Raw genomic sequence first — 20,384 nt, 5'->3', positions numbered from 1 at the left:
ACTGGGCCAATTGGCAGCATCAGTATGGATGGTGAAGAGATTGAGATAGTTAACAGTTTTAGTTTACTTGGCTCCACAGTCAATACTCTTGGTAAAAGCAGCCAGGAAATCAAGAGACGAATTGCATTGGGAAAGTCAGCTATGAGGGACCTTTCAAGAATACTAAAGAGCAACGACCTCAGACTGGAGGCTAAGGTATGCCTGATCCGAGCTATAGTCTGAACAGTTACGTGCAATGCATTGAACAGTTGGACAGTGACTAGGGATGATAGAATTGATGCCTTTGAGCTGTGGTGCTGGAGTGGAGTGTTGAATATACCATGGACTGCTACGAGAACAAACAGGTTTGTCCTAGAGAGGGTGAAGCCGGAATGTTCCTTGGAGTCAAGGATTCTGAAGCTTTGTCTGACATACTTTGGGCATGTTGGAAGGAGGGACTGGTCCTTGGAAAGGGACATCATGTTTGGGAGAGTGGAGGGATGGCGCAGGAGAGGAAGACCCTCGATAAGATGGATCGATTTTGTGTTTGGGGTGATGGGAATGAGTGTGTTAGAGGCGACGAGGTATAGAGCAGCATTTAGGGCTCTTGTACATAGGGTCATAAGTGACTCGATGGCACATAACAGCAACAACAGATAGATGTGAAAATTAAACAATGATTAAGGAAGACCAAAGAGGAATTGATACCTTGAATTGTGGTGCTCAAGAGGAGTACTGAGCATCCATCCTATGGCCTGCCAAAAGAGCAGGCAAGACTGTTTTGGAGGAAGTGAAACTTTGGTGTTTCTTACAGGCAAGGATGGTGAACCTTTATCTTCCATACTTTAAACATGTTATCACAAGGAACCAGTCCTTGGAAAAACATATGCTGGAGAAAGTAGAAGATTAAAGAACGGAAGACCTTCAGCAATATGGATTGGCATAATGATGTAACAGTGGGCTTTCGCATATTGTGAGGATGATGCAGGATAGGGCGGGGTTCTGATTTGTTGTTCACAAGGTTTGTGAGACATAGTTAACTCAGTGATACCTAATAATAATAGCAGCCACATGAGGTACACTTTTATAATTTCTGTTGTTTTATTATTAGATTTGGTCCACTTGGCTATGACTCAGTGCCCATGTCCAACAGAACAAGTTACCTATCTCTGAGCCCTCTTCTTTACTGTGTTTACATCCATTGTTGCTATTACTGATACTCCGTCTCATTGAAGCCTTCCTCTCTTTTACTGACTTTTCTAACATGTTGCCCTCCACCAGGGTCTGATCCTGCCTGATAATATGCCCAAAAGTATGTGAGACAAAGTCTCAACTTCCTTGCTTCTGAAAAGTACTCTTTCAAAATACTTTTTTTTTTCTTTTACCAGTCCATGTTGTTACTATGTGCTGTAGAGAGGGAACCAGCTGTTAGCTGACCCTTCAGTGGTTTTTCAGACCCAGTAAATTTCTTGGGAGGAGATTGCCCATCCTTCTCCTACGGAACACCTGTTGGGTTAAAACTGTGTGTATTTGGAATTGCAGCACAATTTCTTACTTCTAGGATACCCGAATTACCAATCCATGTTATTCTTTTCCAACACCACAATTCAAAGACTTCATTTATTCTTTAGTTTTCCTTTTTCATTTTCCAACTTTCACATGCATATGGAACAATTGAAAATACAGTGGCTTGGACCAGGTGCACCATAGTCTTTAAAGTGACAACCTTTGTCTTTAGCACTGTTAACATGTCCTTAGTAGCAAATTTACCTAGTACAAATGTCATTTCATTTCTGCTGCTTCCGTGAGTATTGATTGTGCATCCTACTGAAATGAAATTCTTGACAACTTCATTCCTTTCTCATGATGTTGTTTATCATCATGTTTTCTAATGGTTCAGTTGTGAGAGTTTTGTTTATTGTTTTTCGAATCTTGATGTTTATGTAATCTATACTGAAAACAGTTCAGTATGGATTTTAGTCTTTTACCTTCATCAATAATGATATTCTTTATTCTTTTTCATAAAAATTTTTAATCCATTGATTTGATTTCATAACCCATCAGTGGGTTAAGACTCATAGTTGGGAAACACTGGCATCTAGGATTGGAAAAGAATTCTTTTTAATTTAAGTATGGCAGCTGCTATTCTGAAGCTTCACTGGATAACTTTTTCATTGCAGTTTAAAAGGTGTATTTTAAAAAGAGAGGTTTTTGCTTTCTTTAATTGTCACTGCTGTATAATCACCAAATATTATTTCACTCTTGTTTCAGAACTTGAAAATTCAGCTAGATGATTGGAAGCTGTTGGACTAAGGACTATCTGAGGTACTAAGCCCACAAGAAAATGTTAATAGTGATTACAATATTTTGGTTATTTTTTGTATTTTTACAAGGTGGCTTGGTAGTAGGGAATTAAACTGCCAAGGATCTTGAATCCACCCACTGCTCCAATAAAGATGGGTAATTTCCTCCTGTGCAATTTACAGCCTCTGTAAACCCTTCAGAGAGTCAGCAATCAGTTGGTTCTGACTCAACAACATATTCAACAAAATTTAAAAGAAGAGAAACTTCCAGTTATTGCTTAAACATAACATTATTATTACCTGGGGGGGAAAAGCATCAGCCCTTGTTAATAAAAGCATTTTGAATGTGAAAAGTGTATGTTTATGGGCAAACACAACTTTAATTATAAATAGCCATAATTACCATGAGAAAAGTTGAGAACTAATAGTTTGGGAACATTAATAGATTAGTTCTATCTTCATTTCAATTGTATTTCTTTAACTGAGAAACTTGACCTGAATTCCAATTTATGGAAATTTACAGTTAAATATATAACAGTTAGTGTCACAGGGAGCTGTGGTGGCCTAGTGGTAAGGAGTTGTGCTGCCAACCCAAAAGCATGCAGTTTGAATCTACCAGATGCTCCATAGGAGAAAGAGGAATAGTCTCTACCTGTGTGATTTATAGCCTCTGAAAGAAAACCTGCATGAGGGTCCACTATGAGTCAGTTCCAACTCAGCAGTACATAACAACATTAGTATCGTAGGTATCTCTGGTCACATAGCTTGTAGGAAGTTCTTATCCTAACTCAAAGGTGATGCCTCTCTAACTGTTCAGATTCTCCAATTGCTCCATGGGAAAAAGAGGTAACCTCCTCCCGTGTCATTTACAACCCCTGAAAACCTACTGGAATGTCAGCTATGAGTCTGTTTTGACTTGACATAAGAAACTTAAAAGACAAAGACAAAGTTTAGAAGTTCACCATAGATAAAAGTGTAGGAGGACAGCTGGAGTTCACAGTAAGTATAGAGCCAAGCATCTGCTGACTGTTGGTACAGGTAAAAGTCAGGCTTTCCTTTTCATCATGTTGTCTCTTGTCTGCATTTTTTCTACTGTGCCGGCAGCCTAATCTATTTTTACTGGCTTCTAGGCTTGTGTAGTTATGTAGCTAACAACCTACAGCCTCTTGAGTTTTTCATCTAACTCCATAACCTCTGAATAGAATCTAAGTGACTCATTAAGTCTGTGTTTTACTCAAAACCTGATCACTTCTGACCAGGAAGGCAAAGTCATGTTCCATCAGCATTGCTCCAGAGCTCACCTTATCATAGTTAAGGGGATGCAGTGAGTTGTGGCTTGGGAAGATTTCCCACGAAGAGCTTATTTCAGAAAGTCATTCTGGTTGTAGTCTGAACAGTTAAGGGCAAGACTAAAAAAGGCAGGATTCCCCTTGAGGTGAATACAGTAATCCTCACAGTGTTGGCCTGAGTTAGGTGGGAAGTTAAAAAAAAAAATAATAGATTGTGACAGATTAGAGGTTGAGTCTCCAGAATTTTATTTTAGAGGAGTTACTGCAGAAGGTTCAGAGTCTGGAGTGATGTCTGTGATTCTAACTTGAGTAAATTGAATGGATAGACATAGAGTCAGTCTCCTTGAGCTGGAGGGACATTGGGGAAGCAGATTTCATAGATAGTAGTTGTTGTTATGTGCCTTCAAGTCACTTGTGAGTCATAGAGAGCCTACATCCAGCATCTCATAACTCTGCTCTACTTTGAGCAAACCTCATTGTCTCTGACACACCTACCTCCTATTACCCCAGTCACTGAGTCAAATCCATCTCATCCAGGTTCTTCCTCTCTTGTTCTGTCCTTCTACCCTCCCAATCATGTTGTCCCTCTTCAAAGCCTGATCCCTCCTTGCAGCGTGCCTGAAGTATGATGTCATATGGTGCTTCAGAATCCTTGCTTCTAAGGAGCAAACAACCTGATTTTACCCTCTCAAGGACAAACCTGCTTATTCTAGCAGTGCATGGTATATTCAGTTTTCTTCTTTTTAATATTTTCTTTTTATTGTGATTTTAACAAAAGTTTACAAAAAAGTTGAATTTGTCATTCATTCATTGTTGCACATTTTCCTCTCTACTCCCCACAAGTTAACTTAAAGAAAAAAATCATTCAGTGTTGCAGAATTTCCTTCCTCCTTCCACCCCTCTCCCAGTCCACTTTGCTGTGTACCTCTTATTTTGGACTGTTGTCATACAAATATTGCCTAATCGTATATTCCTTTTAAACAGTTCTTTCCTTCATCTATTCCAATGCAGTGTTCATTATTTATCCCATCTTTTCTTAATCCCCCCCACCAATCCTCTTGTTGGTCCTGTTTTATAGCAGTGACATTATACAGTATTTCTCCTTTTGAGACTGAGTTAGGTGGTAAGTAAAAAAAGAATAGATTTGTGACTTTTTGTTACCATTATTGTGTAATATTTTATTAATTCCTTGTTTTTCAGTGCTATTCTGTTGTGTAAATATACCGTCCTGATGGACACTTGAGGTGCTTCCATCTCTGTTATTGTGAATAATACAGCAGTAAACATGGATGTGCATATATCTGTTTGGGTAGCAGCTCTGGTTTCTTTAGGGTATATTCCTAATACTGTACTTGCTGGATCAAATGGTATTTCTAGTTCCAACTTTTTGAGAAAGTGCCATACTGCCTTCCATAGTGGTTGCACCATTTTACACTCCCACAGGCAGTGAATAAGGGTTCCAGGTTCTCCACAGCCTCACCAGCATTTGCTGTTTGCTGCTCTGTTGAACTTTGCCATTGTTCCTGGGGTATGATGATATCGCATAGTTATTTTGATTTGCATCTCTCTTAAAGCTATGAATTTTGAACATTTCTTCATGTTTTTGTTTATCATCTGAATGTCTTCTTTCGTGAAGTGTCTGTTCATATCCTTTGCCCATTGTGCAATTGGGTTGTATACCTTTTTCTTGTTGAGGTGCTGGAGTAGTCTATAAATTTTAGATATGAATCCTTTATTAGTTATATCATTACCAAATATTTTTTCTCAGTCTGGGTTGGGTTTCTTTTTTCACCATAGTGGAGAAGTTTTTTGGTGTTCAGAAAGATTTGATTTTTAGAAGGTCCTATTCATCTATTTTATTATCTCGTGATTGTAGGTTTTTCAGGATTCTTGGAAGACTGTTCATGTTGTGGATTAGGACTTAAAGAGTTCTTCAATACTTTTTTCTCATGAAGTTTATCGTCCTTGGTTTTACTCCTAGGTACTTGATCCACTTTGCATTGGTTTTTGTGTATGGTGTGAGGTATGAGTCTTGCTTGAGTTTTCTACAGGTGGTTTTCCAGTTTTGCCGACACATTTGTTAAAGATTCTTCTGTTTCCCCACTTAACTAATTTTATCTCCTTGCCAAAAAATCAGTTGATTATAGGTAGAGGAGCTGATTTCTGGGTTCTCAACTCTATGCCATTGATTTATGAGTTTGTTATTGTACCAGTGCCACACTGTCTTGACCACCATGGCTGTGTAATAGGATTTGCGATCTGGGAGTGAGATGCCTCCTACCTTGTTTCTCTTTCAGGAGTGCTTTGCTTATTAGAGGTCTCTTTCCATACAAGATAAAATTGGAAATTGCCTTTTGCATCTCGTTGAAGAATGGAATGGGTATTTGTATTGGGATTGCATTGAATTTTAGATTGCCTTTGATAAAATTGTCATTTTCACAATATTGAGTCTTCCTATCCATGAACATGCTTTGTTCTTCCATTTCTCCAGGTGACTTTTGTGTGTTAGGAAGTGTGGGGATGATGCAGGATAGAATAGATCTTTTGTTCATAGGGTTGTACTCAACTTGATGGCACCTAACAACAAAAACAACTTTTTATTTCTTGTAGCAATGTTTTGTAATTTTCTTGGAATATATCTTTTGTGTTTCTAGTCAGATTTACTTCCAAGTATTTAATCTTGTGGTTAGCTATTGTGATTATATTGTTTCTCTTAGCTCCATTTCTGTATTCTTTGTCACTGTAGAGAACTCTGATTAATTTTTGTATGTTTATCTTGTATCCTGCCACCTTGCTGAATTGGTCAACTGGTTTTTGGCTGAGACTTTCAGGTTTTCTAAGCATACTATCATATCATCTGCATACAGAGATAATTTTACCTCCTTTTTGCCAATTGGAAATTTTCTATGTTTGCTATTGCTAAGATTTCCAGTACGGTATTAAATAGGAGAGGTGTTAGTTGGCATCCTTGCCCAGTTCCTGTTCTCAAAGGGAATACCTTTAATCTCGTCATTCAGAACAATTTTGGCTCTGGATTTTGTTTATATACTTTTTACTATGTTGAGGAAATTCACCTTTATTCCTATTTTGTTTAGTATTTTAATCAGGAAAGGGTGTTGGATTTTGTCAAAGGCCTTTTCTGCATCATTTGATAGCCTCATATGGTCCTTGTTCTTTGCTTGATTAATGTGATGACTGTGATGAATTACACTGATGTAATTACACTTATGCTGAACCATCCTTTCATACCTTACCTGAAAATAATCCTACTTGGTCTAGTGATTTAATTTTTTGATGTATTGTTGAATTTTGTTGGCTAGGCTGTTATAGAGGATTTTTGCATCTATGTTCTTGAGAGATGCTAGCCTATAGTTTTCTATTTTGATGGTTTCTTTACCTGACTTTGGTATCAAAGATATGTTTGTTTCATAGAATAAGTCTGGGAGAATTACATCTTTTTCTACTTTCTCAAATACTTTATGTATAATTGATGACAGTTCTCTGAATGTTTGATAAAATTCACTAGTCAAACCATCTGGTCTGGGGCTTTTTTTGGTTGGAAGCTGTTTTATTACCTGTTGAATTTCTTTTTTAGTAATTGGTTGTTCAGATGTCCTACTTCACTCTGTCTCAGTTTGTGTAGATTGTAAGTTTCTAAGTATTTGTCCATTTGCTCTAGGTTTTCATATTTGTTTGAATGTAGTTTTTCATAATATTGTGTTGTTAACCTTTTTATTTCCGTTGATTCTGTTGTATTATTATCCCTTTCATCTGTTGTTCAGATTATTTGTGTCTTTTCTTTTTCTTTGTTTTGCTAGTGGTTTGTCAATTTAATTGACCTTTTTGAAGAACTGACTCCTGGTCGTCTTGATGGTTTCAATTTTTCTGTTTTCTGTTTAAGTTATTTCTGCCATAATTTTTATCATTTCTTTCTTTCTTCTCCGCCCCCCAGCCCCCGAGGGTGTCAGGTTTTCTTGCTGTTCTTACTTGTTGGAAATGTTGGATTAAAGAATCAATTACTATCTTTTTCTTCCCTTTTGATGTGTTTGCTTATTGCTATAAATTAACCTCTAATTGATGCTTTATCATTTCTCAGAGGTTTTGGTAAGTTTTGTTTTCATTGTCATTTGTTTCAAGAAACATGTTCATTTTTTATTTCCTCTAATACCCACTCATGTCCAAACAAGGTCTTGTTCAGCTTCTAAATGTTACGGGTTTGTTTTTGGGTTTTTTTTTCTCTCCTTTATCCTCTTGTTATGCAATTGCTAATTTTGTAGCATTTAGACGTTCTAGAATTAATCTTCTTATTCCTTCTCTTTTTCTTTGAATTCACCCTCATTTACATAATGATACCTATGATTTATGAAGTTTTAGTGTTATACTGCCAAGTAAATAAATGTGTCTGGGAGAAAGTGAAACCAACTTTCTTCTTGGAGTCTAGGCGTTTGAAGCTCCGCCTTATATATTTTGGACCTGTGGCTGGGAAGAACTGATCCTTGGAGAAGGACATCATACTTGGAAAGGTGGAGGGATAGCGCAGGAGAGGAACACCTCGTATGAGATGGATTGATACAGTAATGGTAAATGGGGGGTAATGTGTCAGTGTCAGTGAGACTGGCTTTGGATAGTGCAGGCTTCAGCGCTGTTGGACATAGGGACACTATGACACTCAGGCAACTCAACGGCACATAACGTTTTTAATATACTTTATGTATTTCTGGGGGGGTGTCAATGTTTGAATGGTGGTGTCATACATTTTTATTTTTGTTTATTTTCTTTCATAGTTGATTCTTTGGGCAAAGAACTCCATTAGGATTTCTTGAAAAGTTAGTCTAGTTACACAAGTTCACTTGTTACATACCACTGAACCAACCCCCACCTGACCCTACAGTGAATTTTCAGAGGCAGTAAATTGCACAGGAGGTGATTGGCCATCTTTCTCTCTTGGATTTGAACCATGTGTGAGTGGGTTAACATAACTCCTTACCACTAAGGTACTAGAGCTCACAAATTGTTTTAGTTCTTGTGTATCTGTTGTTGTTAGGTGCACTGAGTCACATACAGCTCATAGCCACCCTATAAACAAAGGGTCTGAACCATGCCCTGTTCTGTACCACTTTCATCATCCCTGACATACTTGTGCCCATTGCTCTAATTACTTTGTCAATCCATCTCACTGAAAGTCTCCCTCTCCTTTTTACTGACCCTCTGTCTTTCTAAGCATGGTGTCCCTATCCAATAGCCTTTCAAAAATATACCCAAAATATGTGAGACAAAATTTTGTCATCCTTACCTCCAAGGAACATTTTGGTTTGCACCTTCTCCAAAACATCTGTTTGTTCTTTTGACAGTCCATAGGATGTTCATTCAATACTCTTGTCAAACACTACAACTCAAAGGCATTGATTTCTTCTTCTGTTATCCTTATTCATTGTCCAGCTCTCACTGCGTAACAGGTGTTTGAAAAAAGTATGGTTTCAATCAGGTACACCTAAGTTTGAAACTAATATCATTGCTCTTTAGGATTTTGGAACTTTCTTAGTGGTAGACATCTCATTTTCTGATTACTGGTACCAGGCTATTCATTCTGGATCCAAATAAGATGAAATTGTTGACAGATAAAATCTTTTCTCCGTCTTTCATGATGTTGTCTATTGATCCAATAGTAAGGATTTTGGTTCTCTTGATTTTGAGTTGTTTATCTAGAAATGTCCCAATTTAATTTCCATACTCAATGGATATTTTTGCTGGATATGGGATTTGTGTTTGGCAATTTTATTTTTTTCTTCTGGACTTTTGTATATCTCATACATTGCCTTTTTGCTTGCATGGTTTCTACTGAGAAATCAGAACTTAATCTTAGTTGTTCTCCTTTGTAAGTGACTTTTCATTTTTCCAAACCTGCTTTCATATTTTCTCTTTGTCCTTAATTTTGGAAAATTCCATTTCTTGGTGTTTTTCTTTGCAAACAGAATCTATTCTGTTTGGAGTACTCTCAGCTTCTTGAAGGCCTCATTTTTCATAACAATTAAGAGGTTTTGAAGCCGCAAATCAGTAACATTTTCCACTGTGGTTTTGTTTGTTTGGGGTATTTTGTTTGTTTATCACTTCCTGTTCTGGGATTCTAATTACATGGGAGTTATTCCTCTTCATGTTCTTAATTGTCTTTCCTCCTCTTACGTGATCAGAGCTTTAAAAGTTCCTCTAACAGAATAACATTGAGGTATTTGTCCTCCTTGTCACTAGTTCTGTGTTTCTTCAGTTTCTCCTTTGTGCACTTCCAGAGACTTAACCTGTTTTTGCAACTCTAGTCTTAATATTTTGATTTTTACTTTGCTGTTTTTGTATATTGCTTCTCATTTCCTATTCATCTTACCTATTTGGTCTTGCTGATGGCTTAGTAGTAAATGAGTTGCACTGCAAACCCAAAGGCACATACTTCAAATCCATCAGCTTACTCTGCAAGAGAAAGATGGACAGTCTCCCCCCATGCAATTTACAATATTTGTCTGAAAAACTGCTGGAGGGACAACTGTGAGTCAGTTCCAACTTGATGTTACATAGCAACAGCAGCATTTACTCTTTGTTTCTGTCTCGTTGCTTTTAATATTTTCTCCTTATCTTTGGTTCTAGCAAATTTGACAATGATATGCCTTGGTGTTTTTCGTTTAGGGTCTATTCTGTATGGCGTTCGCTCAGCTTCTTGAATATATATTCTGTCATTCTTCATTATGCCTGGAAAGTTTTCCTCTAGTAATTCTTAAAAAATCTAAATTCCTAAATCAATCTCCATAATAGTCTATGTGTTTCCTACTGCCAAAGGGGCCCTTTAGAGTAGTGAGAGAAGATCTTCACCCTGAAACCCACAGCGTCCCTTTTCAGCAGGAAGTAGCTAAGAGAATACGCCATCCCCTTTTCCTTATGACTCAGGGTGAAGTCTCTCTCAGGGAGGAGTGATAGGGAATGGCAAAGGACACACTGACAAAGAAGATTAATCAGAACTGGCTTTGACAAGCACTGTGGCATTTGGACAAGATCAAACTGGGAGGAGGGTGGAGGGAATAGTGCAGCAATGAGTGAGTGGAAGCCCAAAATCTCTGTAAATGTTTATGAAAATTAATAAAATATAATTATAGAAAAAAAATATGGAATGCTTCACAAATTTGCGTGTCATCCTTGCGCAGGGGCCATGCTAATCTTCATTTGATCCTACATATAATTTGGATTTTTAAAAAATTATCTGTCTTGGGAACTGAAGACCAATAATGTCAGTCTGGAGACTAAGGTGTGCCTGATACAGGTCATGGTCTTTGCAGTCACTTGCTATGTATCAGAGGGCTGGACAGTGACTAGGGGTGATAGAAGGAGAATTGATGCCTTTGAGCTATGGTTTTGGAGAAGAGTGTTGAAGACTGCCAAGAGAACGAACAGATTCTTCCTGGAGTGGGTTAAACCAGGCTGCTTCTTATAGACAAGGATTCTGAGGCTTCATCTGACATGTTGCAAGGAGGCATCTGTCCTTGGAGAAGGGACGTCATGCTTGGGAGAGTGGAGGAACAGTGCAGGAGAGGAAGACCCTTGATGAGATGGATTGATTCAGTGACTGGAGTAATGGGGGTAGGTGTGTCAGAGACAATAAGATTAGCATAGGATAGAACAGGGTTTAGGGCTGTTAAAGGGTCACTGTGAGTCACAGGCAACAATTCAGACAGCACATAACAACAACTATGTGTTCTTAAATCTGACACTAAAGTAAGATTCTTTTGAATCTTTATCAGGAAGTTTCATTAGCTTTCCTTCTCTGAAAGATTTTTCTTATTCTGTATTTTTGTCCCAATTTTGTTCCATGTTCTGTGTTTTTTGGCTGGTTTGAGGTAGTCAGTTGCCTCCTAGACACAGCCTTTGTGGGTTGAGGCAATATCTGTCTGCAAGTGTCTTTTGGGGGTTGGGACATCCAATCACTACCAGAGTTTCTACTCACCTCACAGGATCCTCTACCTGTCTAGGGATTGTGTGTTTGCTAGTCTAGGGGCTGGGTGCTGAAGAGTGCCTGGTGAAATATAGCTAGTGTGAACTGGTAATCGATGGTGACCCAATGATGGTGCCCTCAGTGTAGGGTGTACTGCTCCAAAGTGGTGCCTGCCCAGCTGATTTAGGGAATACCTGCACACCAAATACAGCACAATCTGCCGGTTCCCAGACGGAGACTGTGAGTTCAGAGCTTTGCAAGCTCCTGGCACCAAATACCAAACAGCTTGGTTGTTCTGGTGTTAGGCAGAGCCAAGGTGATCTGGAGGACATAGCCATCTACAATTCTCCCAGTATATGACACTGTCAGGTCATGGAAGATGGAAGGAATATGACACTTTCTATCTGCTAGTTGCTGGAGTGGGCTGAGGTCCCCAGCAAAATAACGATTGTTCAAAGTGGTCTCAGATGCTATTTTTTTGGTACTGTGCTCCATCTGTCTTCTCATTCTACTCTTTCTTCAATTCTTACCTTTTATTAATATTTGGGGATTATATTTGTTTTCTCATGTCTTTAGTGTGGAGTGCTTGAATTGATGTCTACTCTTCCACCTTACCTGGAAATATCTAAAAACATAATTATAATTATTTGTATCATTTTATTATCTTTCCATTACTACTCATGACTTCTAGAGTGGCAAAACTTAGTAAAATTTTATCTTTTTAGCAGTGATTTCTTAAGTGTTGAATGCTTACCAGATTTGTACAGTTTTTTTTCCATTCTCTTTTTTTGTTTTTAATTGACTCAACTCCTTAACATCACTTATCTATAGTATTGTCAAGAAATAGAATTTTTCAGAGATTTTTAAGATTAAATAAGTTTATTTTATTAATATCACTTTCTTTTCATTTTTCAGCTCCTTAGTGAATTTTTGGATGAAGCCATCAAATTAATGCTTACCATCATGAGCAGAAGCAAACGTGACAGTAATTTTTATAGTGTGGAAATTGGGGATTCTACATTTACTGTCTTGAAACGGTATCAGAATTTAAAACCTATAGGCTCAGGAGCTCAAGGAATTGTATGGTAAGTTTAGCTCTAAAAAGTAAGCAAAGATTCATTAACCGCTATCTTTGTTTTTATATTCTATAAATACATTGGTAGTCATTTACCTTGCCTCTGAAGTTAAATAAACACAATGTAAATAGATTAAAATTCTAACATGGTAAGTTGTTTTGTTACAAAGTAATGGCCTTTGTTGTTGTTGTTATTACTATTATTTATAAAATCTAATTCTAAATCAACACTGCCATCTTTAAGTAGAAATATTGCTTAAATATTTTGTCATAAGCCATATAGAGACAAATATCTATATTAAGAAAAATTAACCTATAAAAATATAAAATACCTGTATTAAGAAGTGGCATGCTTAATCCCATGTATCTATTCCCATTGCTAATTATTTAATGAGAAGATTCACTTAACAGTTTTCACACTGTAATTAATAAACCTCTGGAATTTCAGAAATCCTATTTTATATTGGGGAATAAAGTCAGTAATTCTTAAACTATATACTTTGAAACTAATTTATATACTTTAAAACTGTTTTAAAGTAGATTTAATCTACAGAATACCCGGGTTTTACCAATCAACATCATTGCTTATGAACGGAATGATTTTACATCACTAGATTAGAACAATAAGATAGTGTTTAGGGGGATTCTAGTCCTTTTTCAAGTATAATTATATCTTTATTTCCTCTTCTTGGACTAGATTTGTTTTAGAAGCTATTTAAAAATTGTAAACATTTACAACCCAGCAATTTTCCAAGATGATAGAAAACCTCTTTCATATGTACAGAGACATGTATAGAATTATCGTTTGTAGTACTCTTTGTGAAAGCGAAAATTAGAAATAGTGTCACGTTTCTAAACAGGAAATATAAAAATTTTAAAAATTGCAAAATACTATTAAATATTAAAAATGAATTTTGTTATTATGTACTGTGGAATTGGAACTGACTCATACAGGTTTTTAGAGGTAGTAAATTTCATGGGAGGTGACTACCTATCTTTTTTCCACAGAGCAATAGTAGGTTCAAATGTGTGCTGTTGGATTGACAGTGTAACTCCTTACCACTAAACTACGAGAGGTCCCTAAAATGAACTAGACCTCTATTTTTGTTGTTGTTGGTTGTATTGTAAAGTTGGAACCAACCCATAGCTGACCCTCTTGTGGGTTTTCAGAGGCAGTGATCACACGGGAGGAGATTGCCCATCCTCTTGCAATGCAGCTGGTGGCCTTGAACCATATGCCTTTGGGAATGCAGTGCAGATTCTTGCCACTAGGACACAAGAGTTCCTTGACCTCTGTATGTTGCTATAAGTAATCTTTAAAATTCAGTGTATTGAAAAGAAAGCTTTGAAAAGACATATATTTATATGCCTCTGGAAACTCCATGAACTTTGATAAATGACAATAGTTATAGAAAGGCTTCAGGCGTTTTGATTGTAGGGTCACTATGAGTTGTGCTCGACTTGCTGCAAGTCAATAACAACAGCATATGCAGTTTAAGATAATACTGTGTATTTATAGATTAAATTATCCATAAAAGCAGAACACTGAAAAATATTCTCTTTTCTGTATTGAAAAAATTCTTAAAATTATTTAAATTTAAAAATTTTAGAAACGGAAAACATTTTCTAAACTAATAATTGCCTGATTGTCATTTTAAACAATTGTCAGTAAACAGCTATTGATTGAATTTAAAGAAAATATGATCATTCCTAAGAATTCAGAAAAGCAGTTCTTTGTTCAGATTCTGTCTTTGTGATTTACTAATTTTGTGACTTATGGCACATTAACCACCTCATTTACTGAATTATTGTGAAGATTCTATTACTAAGGAAATATTTAACAGTATTTTAATAGATATTACTATTTCTGTACCTTCACTTATTCTCAGGAAAGACCAGAATTCTTTTTAAAAACCCAACCCATAAATTTTTATGTTCCTAAAACAAAGACAAGATTTGCTTTGGAACAAATCTTATGCTCTCTGACCAACCCCTACCTTAAGGAGGGGTTTTTAAAAAAAAAAAAAATTAGACACATATTAAAATAAAACAAGTGAAATTTATTCTATGACTGAATCAACAGAAATAGTTTTAAAAAATGGATTCTTGACTGCAGTACAACTGGCTCTTGGAAAAATGGATTTTGACTGTACAAAATCTACTTATACATAAAATTTTTAAATGCCATATGCTATTAATCTTGTCCATGTGGACAGTTAGACTATGCAGAAACTTGTATATAAAAGTAAAAAGTGATTTGTCATAGTTCTTTAAAAAAAAATGGATTCTTTTGGAAATCCTTGTATTGACCCTTTGATTCCCCCATTGATTGTGGTTTGTGCACATTTAGGAATCAGGATAAGAAATTTGATTTCTTGCTTACAAAATAATGGAGTCCATTTAGAGACTTTTAATTTTAGAATTTGAATTACTAACTTGTTTTGGCAGATCAAAAATTAATAGGTTGAATTTGAACGTAAAACCTGTTTTATCTGAAGCGTTAGAAAAAATTACCTGTCTACGTAATTCCTAATTTTTTAAAAAAACCATAAATTTATGTAAAGCATATCTGCAAATACTGCATTTTTAACCATTATAATGTATATTTCTGTTGTGTGTACAGGTGCATGTCTTGTGTACAAAATATACATATAGGTATCCATGTATGCAATATGTATTTCTTAGTACATGTATTTCTACGTCCTAATATGGTGAGATAGCTACAAAACAGATTGATGAAAGTTTTTATTTAGTGGAAGAATATTAAGTAGTGCTTGCATTTGAAGTATTGCATAAGCCAAAATTTGTAGTCTTTTTTAGTATGTTACAAATCAAGAATAATTGTCCTAACTAGTCTTCTCGTTTCAGCTTTGATTTTTATTTTCTTGGCTAGCCATATAGAAAATATTCCTAGCTCTATATATCAGAAAGCGATGAATCCAAATGTTTGTGTCTTTCAGTCAGAAAAATCTATCATTTTATTCCACTTGATCTTATTTATGCTTCCATTTCTATTATATGTCATCTGCAATGGTACCCTTTGTTCAGATATAAGGTAAAGATATACAATGAATATGTAATGTTACATAACATAGAATTAGGAGGAGTTTCGTTATCAGTTACAACAGTTTCTGATCCCTAAGATATAGAAATACTGATTTTTTAATTTTTTTAGTGCCTCCTCCAAAACAAGATTTCGTGGGCTTCCTTTTTAAATTATAAAATAATTTTTCAGTGTGGAATCTCTATGTACTTTCCTCTTTCTGTCTTCATTTTGTTGTACATCTCTTGAGAGAATGGAAATAGTGCATCAATGTAGAATTCTTTAGGAAATATTCTGAGTAAAACTCCATATAAGTACTTGTATACTCTTTTCTGCCATGCTTGTGTATATACAAGGTGATGGGTGGGCCTGAATACTCACTCAAACATCTGTAAATTGAATGCCTGCTGTGTATTAAGTAAATTTTAGTGAATTGAACAAATATAGTCCATTGTCTTTTTTAATCCATTAACGTTCTTGCATTAATAAAAAATAATATAGACATAGAAGCATTGTAGACTGGGAAATTAGGAAGTTGATCCTGTTGTTTATTGTGACAGAAACAAGGGATCTGCATGAATGTTTTGAAGATGTTAAAGATTTATGCTTAATATATTTTGGTTGTTACTTCTAAATTTCTAATTACAGTGCAGCTTATGATGCTATTCTTGAAAGAAATGTTGCAATCAAGAAGCTAAGCCGACCATTTCAGAATCAAACTCATGCTAAGCGGGCTTATAGAGAACTAGTTCTTATGAAATGTGTTAATCACAAAAATGTAAGTGAATATTTTAGTTTTCCTAAGTATACCTGAAATCAAGATTTATTTATGACTTTTGAAGACTATTAAGTTTTAGGGGTTTTGAATTGTTCTTCTAGATTAAAACTTTATTTTAAAGGGACATTTATTTACAGCATTAGTTTTTTCTCAGCTTTATTAAATTATATCAGAAGAAAGAGTGACTTCTGAAAGTTAGATTTTATGAGTAATTTTCTAATTAATTTGCAGAAGAAGTATTAGAGAGGTAAGTGCTTTAGTAGGGCTTTATATTCGGGCTTGATCTTTATAGCTTTATGTGTTGCTAGGCTGAAATTTCATAAAACTGGAGCCTTAAATTATAATTTAACACTAGCATTTTCTTATTTCTTTCTTACACTTAGTGATATTGCATATTAAATTCAAATCTTTTTTCCATACCCTCCTGCCTCTTTAGTGGGGATGGTACTCTCTTGTCACTGTATGTTGAGGATAGCCAGTGATCATAAAGCAGTGTAGCAGAAACTTACTGGATATAATTGAAGTGGAATTAGAGAAACATTATTGTGATGTGATTATAACTTTCACTCATTTTAATTCATTTGAATTAAGCTTACTGAGACATTTAATCACTTTAATGGTTTCTCTAAGCTAACAAGAAATAAAAGAAAAGTAAATAGTGCAGGGAATAATTTTTCTAAAATAGTAAATGGAACATAATGTGTTCAAGAGACTCTGTGTCATATAATCGGTGTAGTACTTTTCTGATTACAGATAAAACTTTAGAGACCTAATTATATGAAACCTTCTGAGTCTTTCGTTTTGTCACTATCAAAGGGAAAAAATTTTAGAAGTTAAAGCGACACTCTTTATTTAGAAGCTTACAGTATTATTTTGAAGACAAAATACTAAAGACAATATGGATTGAGGCTCAATATCAAGAAGACAAAGGTTCTCACCACTGGGCTAATTGGCAGCATCAGGATGGATGGTGAACAGATTGAGATTGTACACAGCTTTAGTTTGCTTGGCTCCACAGTCAGCATTCTCAGCACCAGTAGCCAGGAAATTAAAAGACATATTGCGATGGGAAAGTCTACTGTTAGGGACCTCTCCAAAGTACTGAAGAGCAATGGTGTCTCTCTGGAGACTAAGGTGCATCTGATACAGGCCATGGTCCTTGCAATCACTTGTTATGCATCAGAGAGTTGGACAATGACCAAGGAGAATAGAAGGAGAATTGATGCCTTTGAGCTGTGGTGCTGGAGAAGAGTATTGAGGGTACCATGGACTGCTAGGAAAACAGATTCCTCCTGGAAAGGGTCAAACCAGGCTGCTCCTTGGAGGCAAGGATTCTGGGGCTCCATCTAACATACATTGGACATGTTGTAAGGAGAGACCGGTCCTTGGAGAGGGACATCATGCTTGGGAGGGTGGAGGGACAGCGCAGGAGGGGAAGGCCCTCTTTGAGGTGGATTGATTCAGTGACTGGGGCAATTGGGGTGGGTGTATCAGAGATGGTGTGATTGGCACAAGACAAAGCGGAGTTTAGGGCTGTTGTACATAGGGTCGCTGTGAGTCAAAAGTGACTTGACGGCACATAACAACACCACCACCACAGTATTATTTTGAAGTAAAAATACTAAATACCAAATTCCACAAGGCAGTAGATATTTAATTGCCAAATGATGATGGATGGACAATAAATATTAAGATCTCGGCGATTAATGTGAGCATTGAATGAAATGGCAAAGATTTGAAAAAGGGATAAATAAAGATGGAATAAAGATTAGGTTATTGAAGGGTAGGAGCTTCCAGATATGGCAGAATAGCATCAAGGATCCAGAGATAGAAATTGCTTTGGTGGACTGTGGAAGTTAGTCAGGAAGTGACTCCTTCATTGAAGGAAGAAGTTATAGCAACCATTCTTATTCCAAGTAGGAGACAGGCACATTGCTCCTCAAATTTTGTTGGTGGCCTTATGACCCTTGGATAGAATTGCTTGTGCCCGATGTGCCCTATGGACCTGGTTGGTGGGAGTTGTAGTGGCAGCATCTGCTTAGTTTTCCTTGATGAAAAGTACACTGAATCTTGTCTCTAGACCCTGAGTGATAGAATCATTAAATGGAAGGTATGAAAGCATGTGTCACAACCTATTGCTGTCTCATCAGCAACTACAACGGTGCTGGCACAGAGTAGATAGAATGAATGCAAAATTAAATTTAGGGAAACCAGGAATGGTAAGTAATTTTTTTTTCCTGCTTCATGGTGGTAGTTTTTAAAACTTTTTACTTTATAAGCAGTTTCATATTTTGCACATATCTGTTCATTGCCTTAATGTTTCTGGATTTACTAAATTTCTCTTTCCATGTATAGTTTCAATTTTGTGTGGGTCTTGAGTTGGGGAAATTAAGGGTAGTGTAGCTAAGGTACTATAGTGTTGAGTGCCTGCCTGATCACAAAAAGGGGTTAGCAGCTTAAATCCACAAACCAGTTTGCTTCTGTGAAGATTACAGTTTTGGAAATTCTTTGAAGCACTTCTGTTCTGTCCTGTAAGGCCACTGTGAGCTTGAATCTCCATGCATTGGGAGTGGATTTGTTTTTTAAACTTTGTTCTGACTGTTCATTTGTTGCCTTCACTTCCCAGTTTTTCTCAGGATGCCTTCATGTTAGGTAAAACTAAAAGGTAATTTGGAACTTTTGAGTACACTGAAAAAAACACCAAACACATATAGGTTTCTTAACTATAAAAATTATCCACCTCTTCCCAGTTCTTTATCTTACCCAGAATTTTTACCAAAAGCATTTTCAAAAGAGCTTTTAGGTATCTTAAAATCTTTGTTTGATGTATCTGTTGCATTTATTTGAACTACTATTATTTCTAGGTGGTTGTTCTTTTGGATTTTTTAATAGAAGGAAATGAAATTTCTCAATTAATTTATCTCTATTCTTGAAAATGAATTCAAAGTAATTATAGAACAATCATATCTTGATTTTGCTTTACTTTTCACTCAGTAGTTGATATAATTTATTTCCTCTCTCAGAAAGTGAGAACTGCACCACTACAGTAGGAGACTTCAATACACCACTGTTAAGGAAAGACAAGACTACCAGAAAGAAACGTGGCAAAGATGCTGAAGAATTAAACCACACAATCAACCAACTTCATCTTGTAGATACAGGCTGACACATCCTAAAAAAGATTAATATACATTCTTCTCCAACATGCATGGAATATTCTCCAGAATAGATTATAGTTTACAAAGCAAGCCTCAGTAAATTAAAAAAAAAATATAGAAATAAAATTTTAAAAAAGCCCCATAGAAATAATAAAAACCTTTCCTCAAAATACAGTGCTACACAATTAAAGATCAACACAATGACACAGGAGGAAAAAAACCCGTATACACCTAGAAACTAAATAACGCCATGCTTGAATATGAATGGGTAATAGAAGAAATTTTTAAAGTACTAAGTTTCTTGAAACGAATAAGAATGAAAACACAACTTACAAAAACTTCTATGATTTAGCAAAAGCAGTACTTAGAGGTCAATTCATAGCACTAAGCAAACACAATCAAAAAAGGAGGAAAAAAAGATAATCTGTTATTTAAACTATCATCTCCAACAAATAAAAAAACAAAACAAAACACCAGAACAAAAAACCCACCAGCAAAAAAAACAACCCAATCTCTGAAAGAAAGGAAATTATAAAAATTAGGGCAGAAATAAATGGAGTAGAAAACCTAAAAAACAGTTGAAACTATCAACAAGACCAGAATCTGAGTCTTCAAAAAGGTCAATAAAATTGACAGATCACTAGTAAAGCTAACAAAGGAAAAGAAAGAAAAGAAACAGATAATTTGAAAAGGGACAAAAGGGATGCACAAAATCAACTGAAATAAAAGATTAACAATAGAATTTATGAAAAACTATTAAGGAGCTGAACAGAAGATTTCAAAGGACATT

The 20,384-nt window shown here is 35.9% G+C and overlaps 1 protein-coding gene across 6 annotated transcripts in view; it reads left to right on the top strand.

The window, feature by feature from the left end:
- The first annotated feature begins 8,946 nt into the window (after positions 1-8,946).
- Positions 8,947-20,384, top strand: part of MAPK8 (mitogen-activated protein kinase 8) — a 53,525-nt gene continuing 42,087 nt past the window's right edge. For 3 of the 6 annotated variants that reach the window (XM_006897711.1, XM_006897707.1, XM_006897709.1), the window contains exons 1-2: positions 12,462-12,625; positions 16,307-16,436. In XM_006897711.1, the coding sequence (XP_006897773.1) occupies positions 12,492-12,625; positions 16,307-16,436 (264 nt within the window). In that variant the 5' untranslated portion in view covers positions 12,462-12,491. Of the gene's footprint in view, positions 8,964-12,448; positions 12,626-16,306; positions 16,437-20,384 lie in introns of those variants that run through there. The other 3 variants (XM_006897708.1, XM_006897710.1, XM_006897712.1) reach the window with 2 other exon arrangements.

Source organism: Elephantulus edwardii, unplaced genomic scaffold (genome assembly GCF_000299155.1).
Source record: "Elephantulus edwardii isolate Elephantulus edwardi_28Jun2011 unplaced genomic scaffold, EleEdw1.0 scaffold00213, whole genome shotgun sequence".
NCBI lineage: Eukaryota > Metazoa > Chordata > Mammalia > Macroscelidea > Macroscelididae > Elephantulus > Elephantulus edwardii.
Note: the sequence above shows the minus strand (reverse complement) of the source record. Positions and strands in the feature narration are given on the sequence as shown.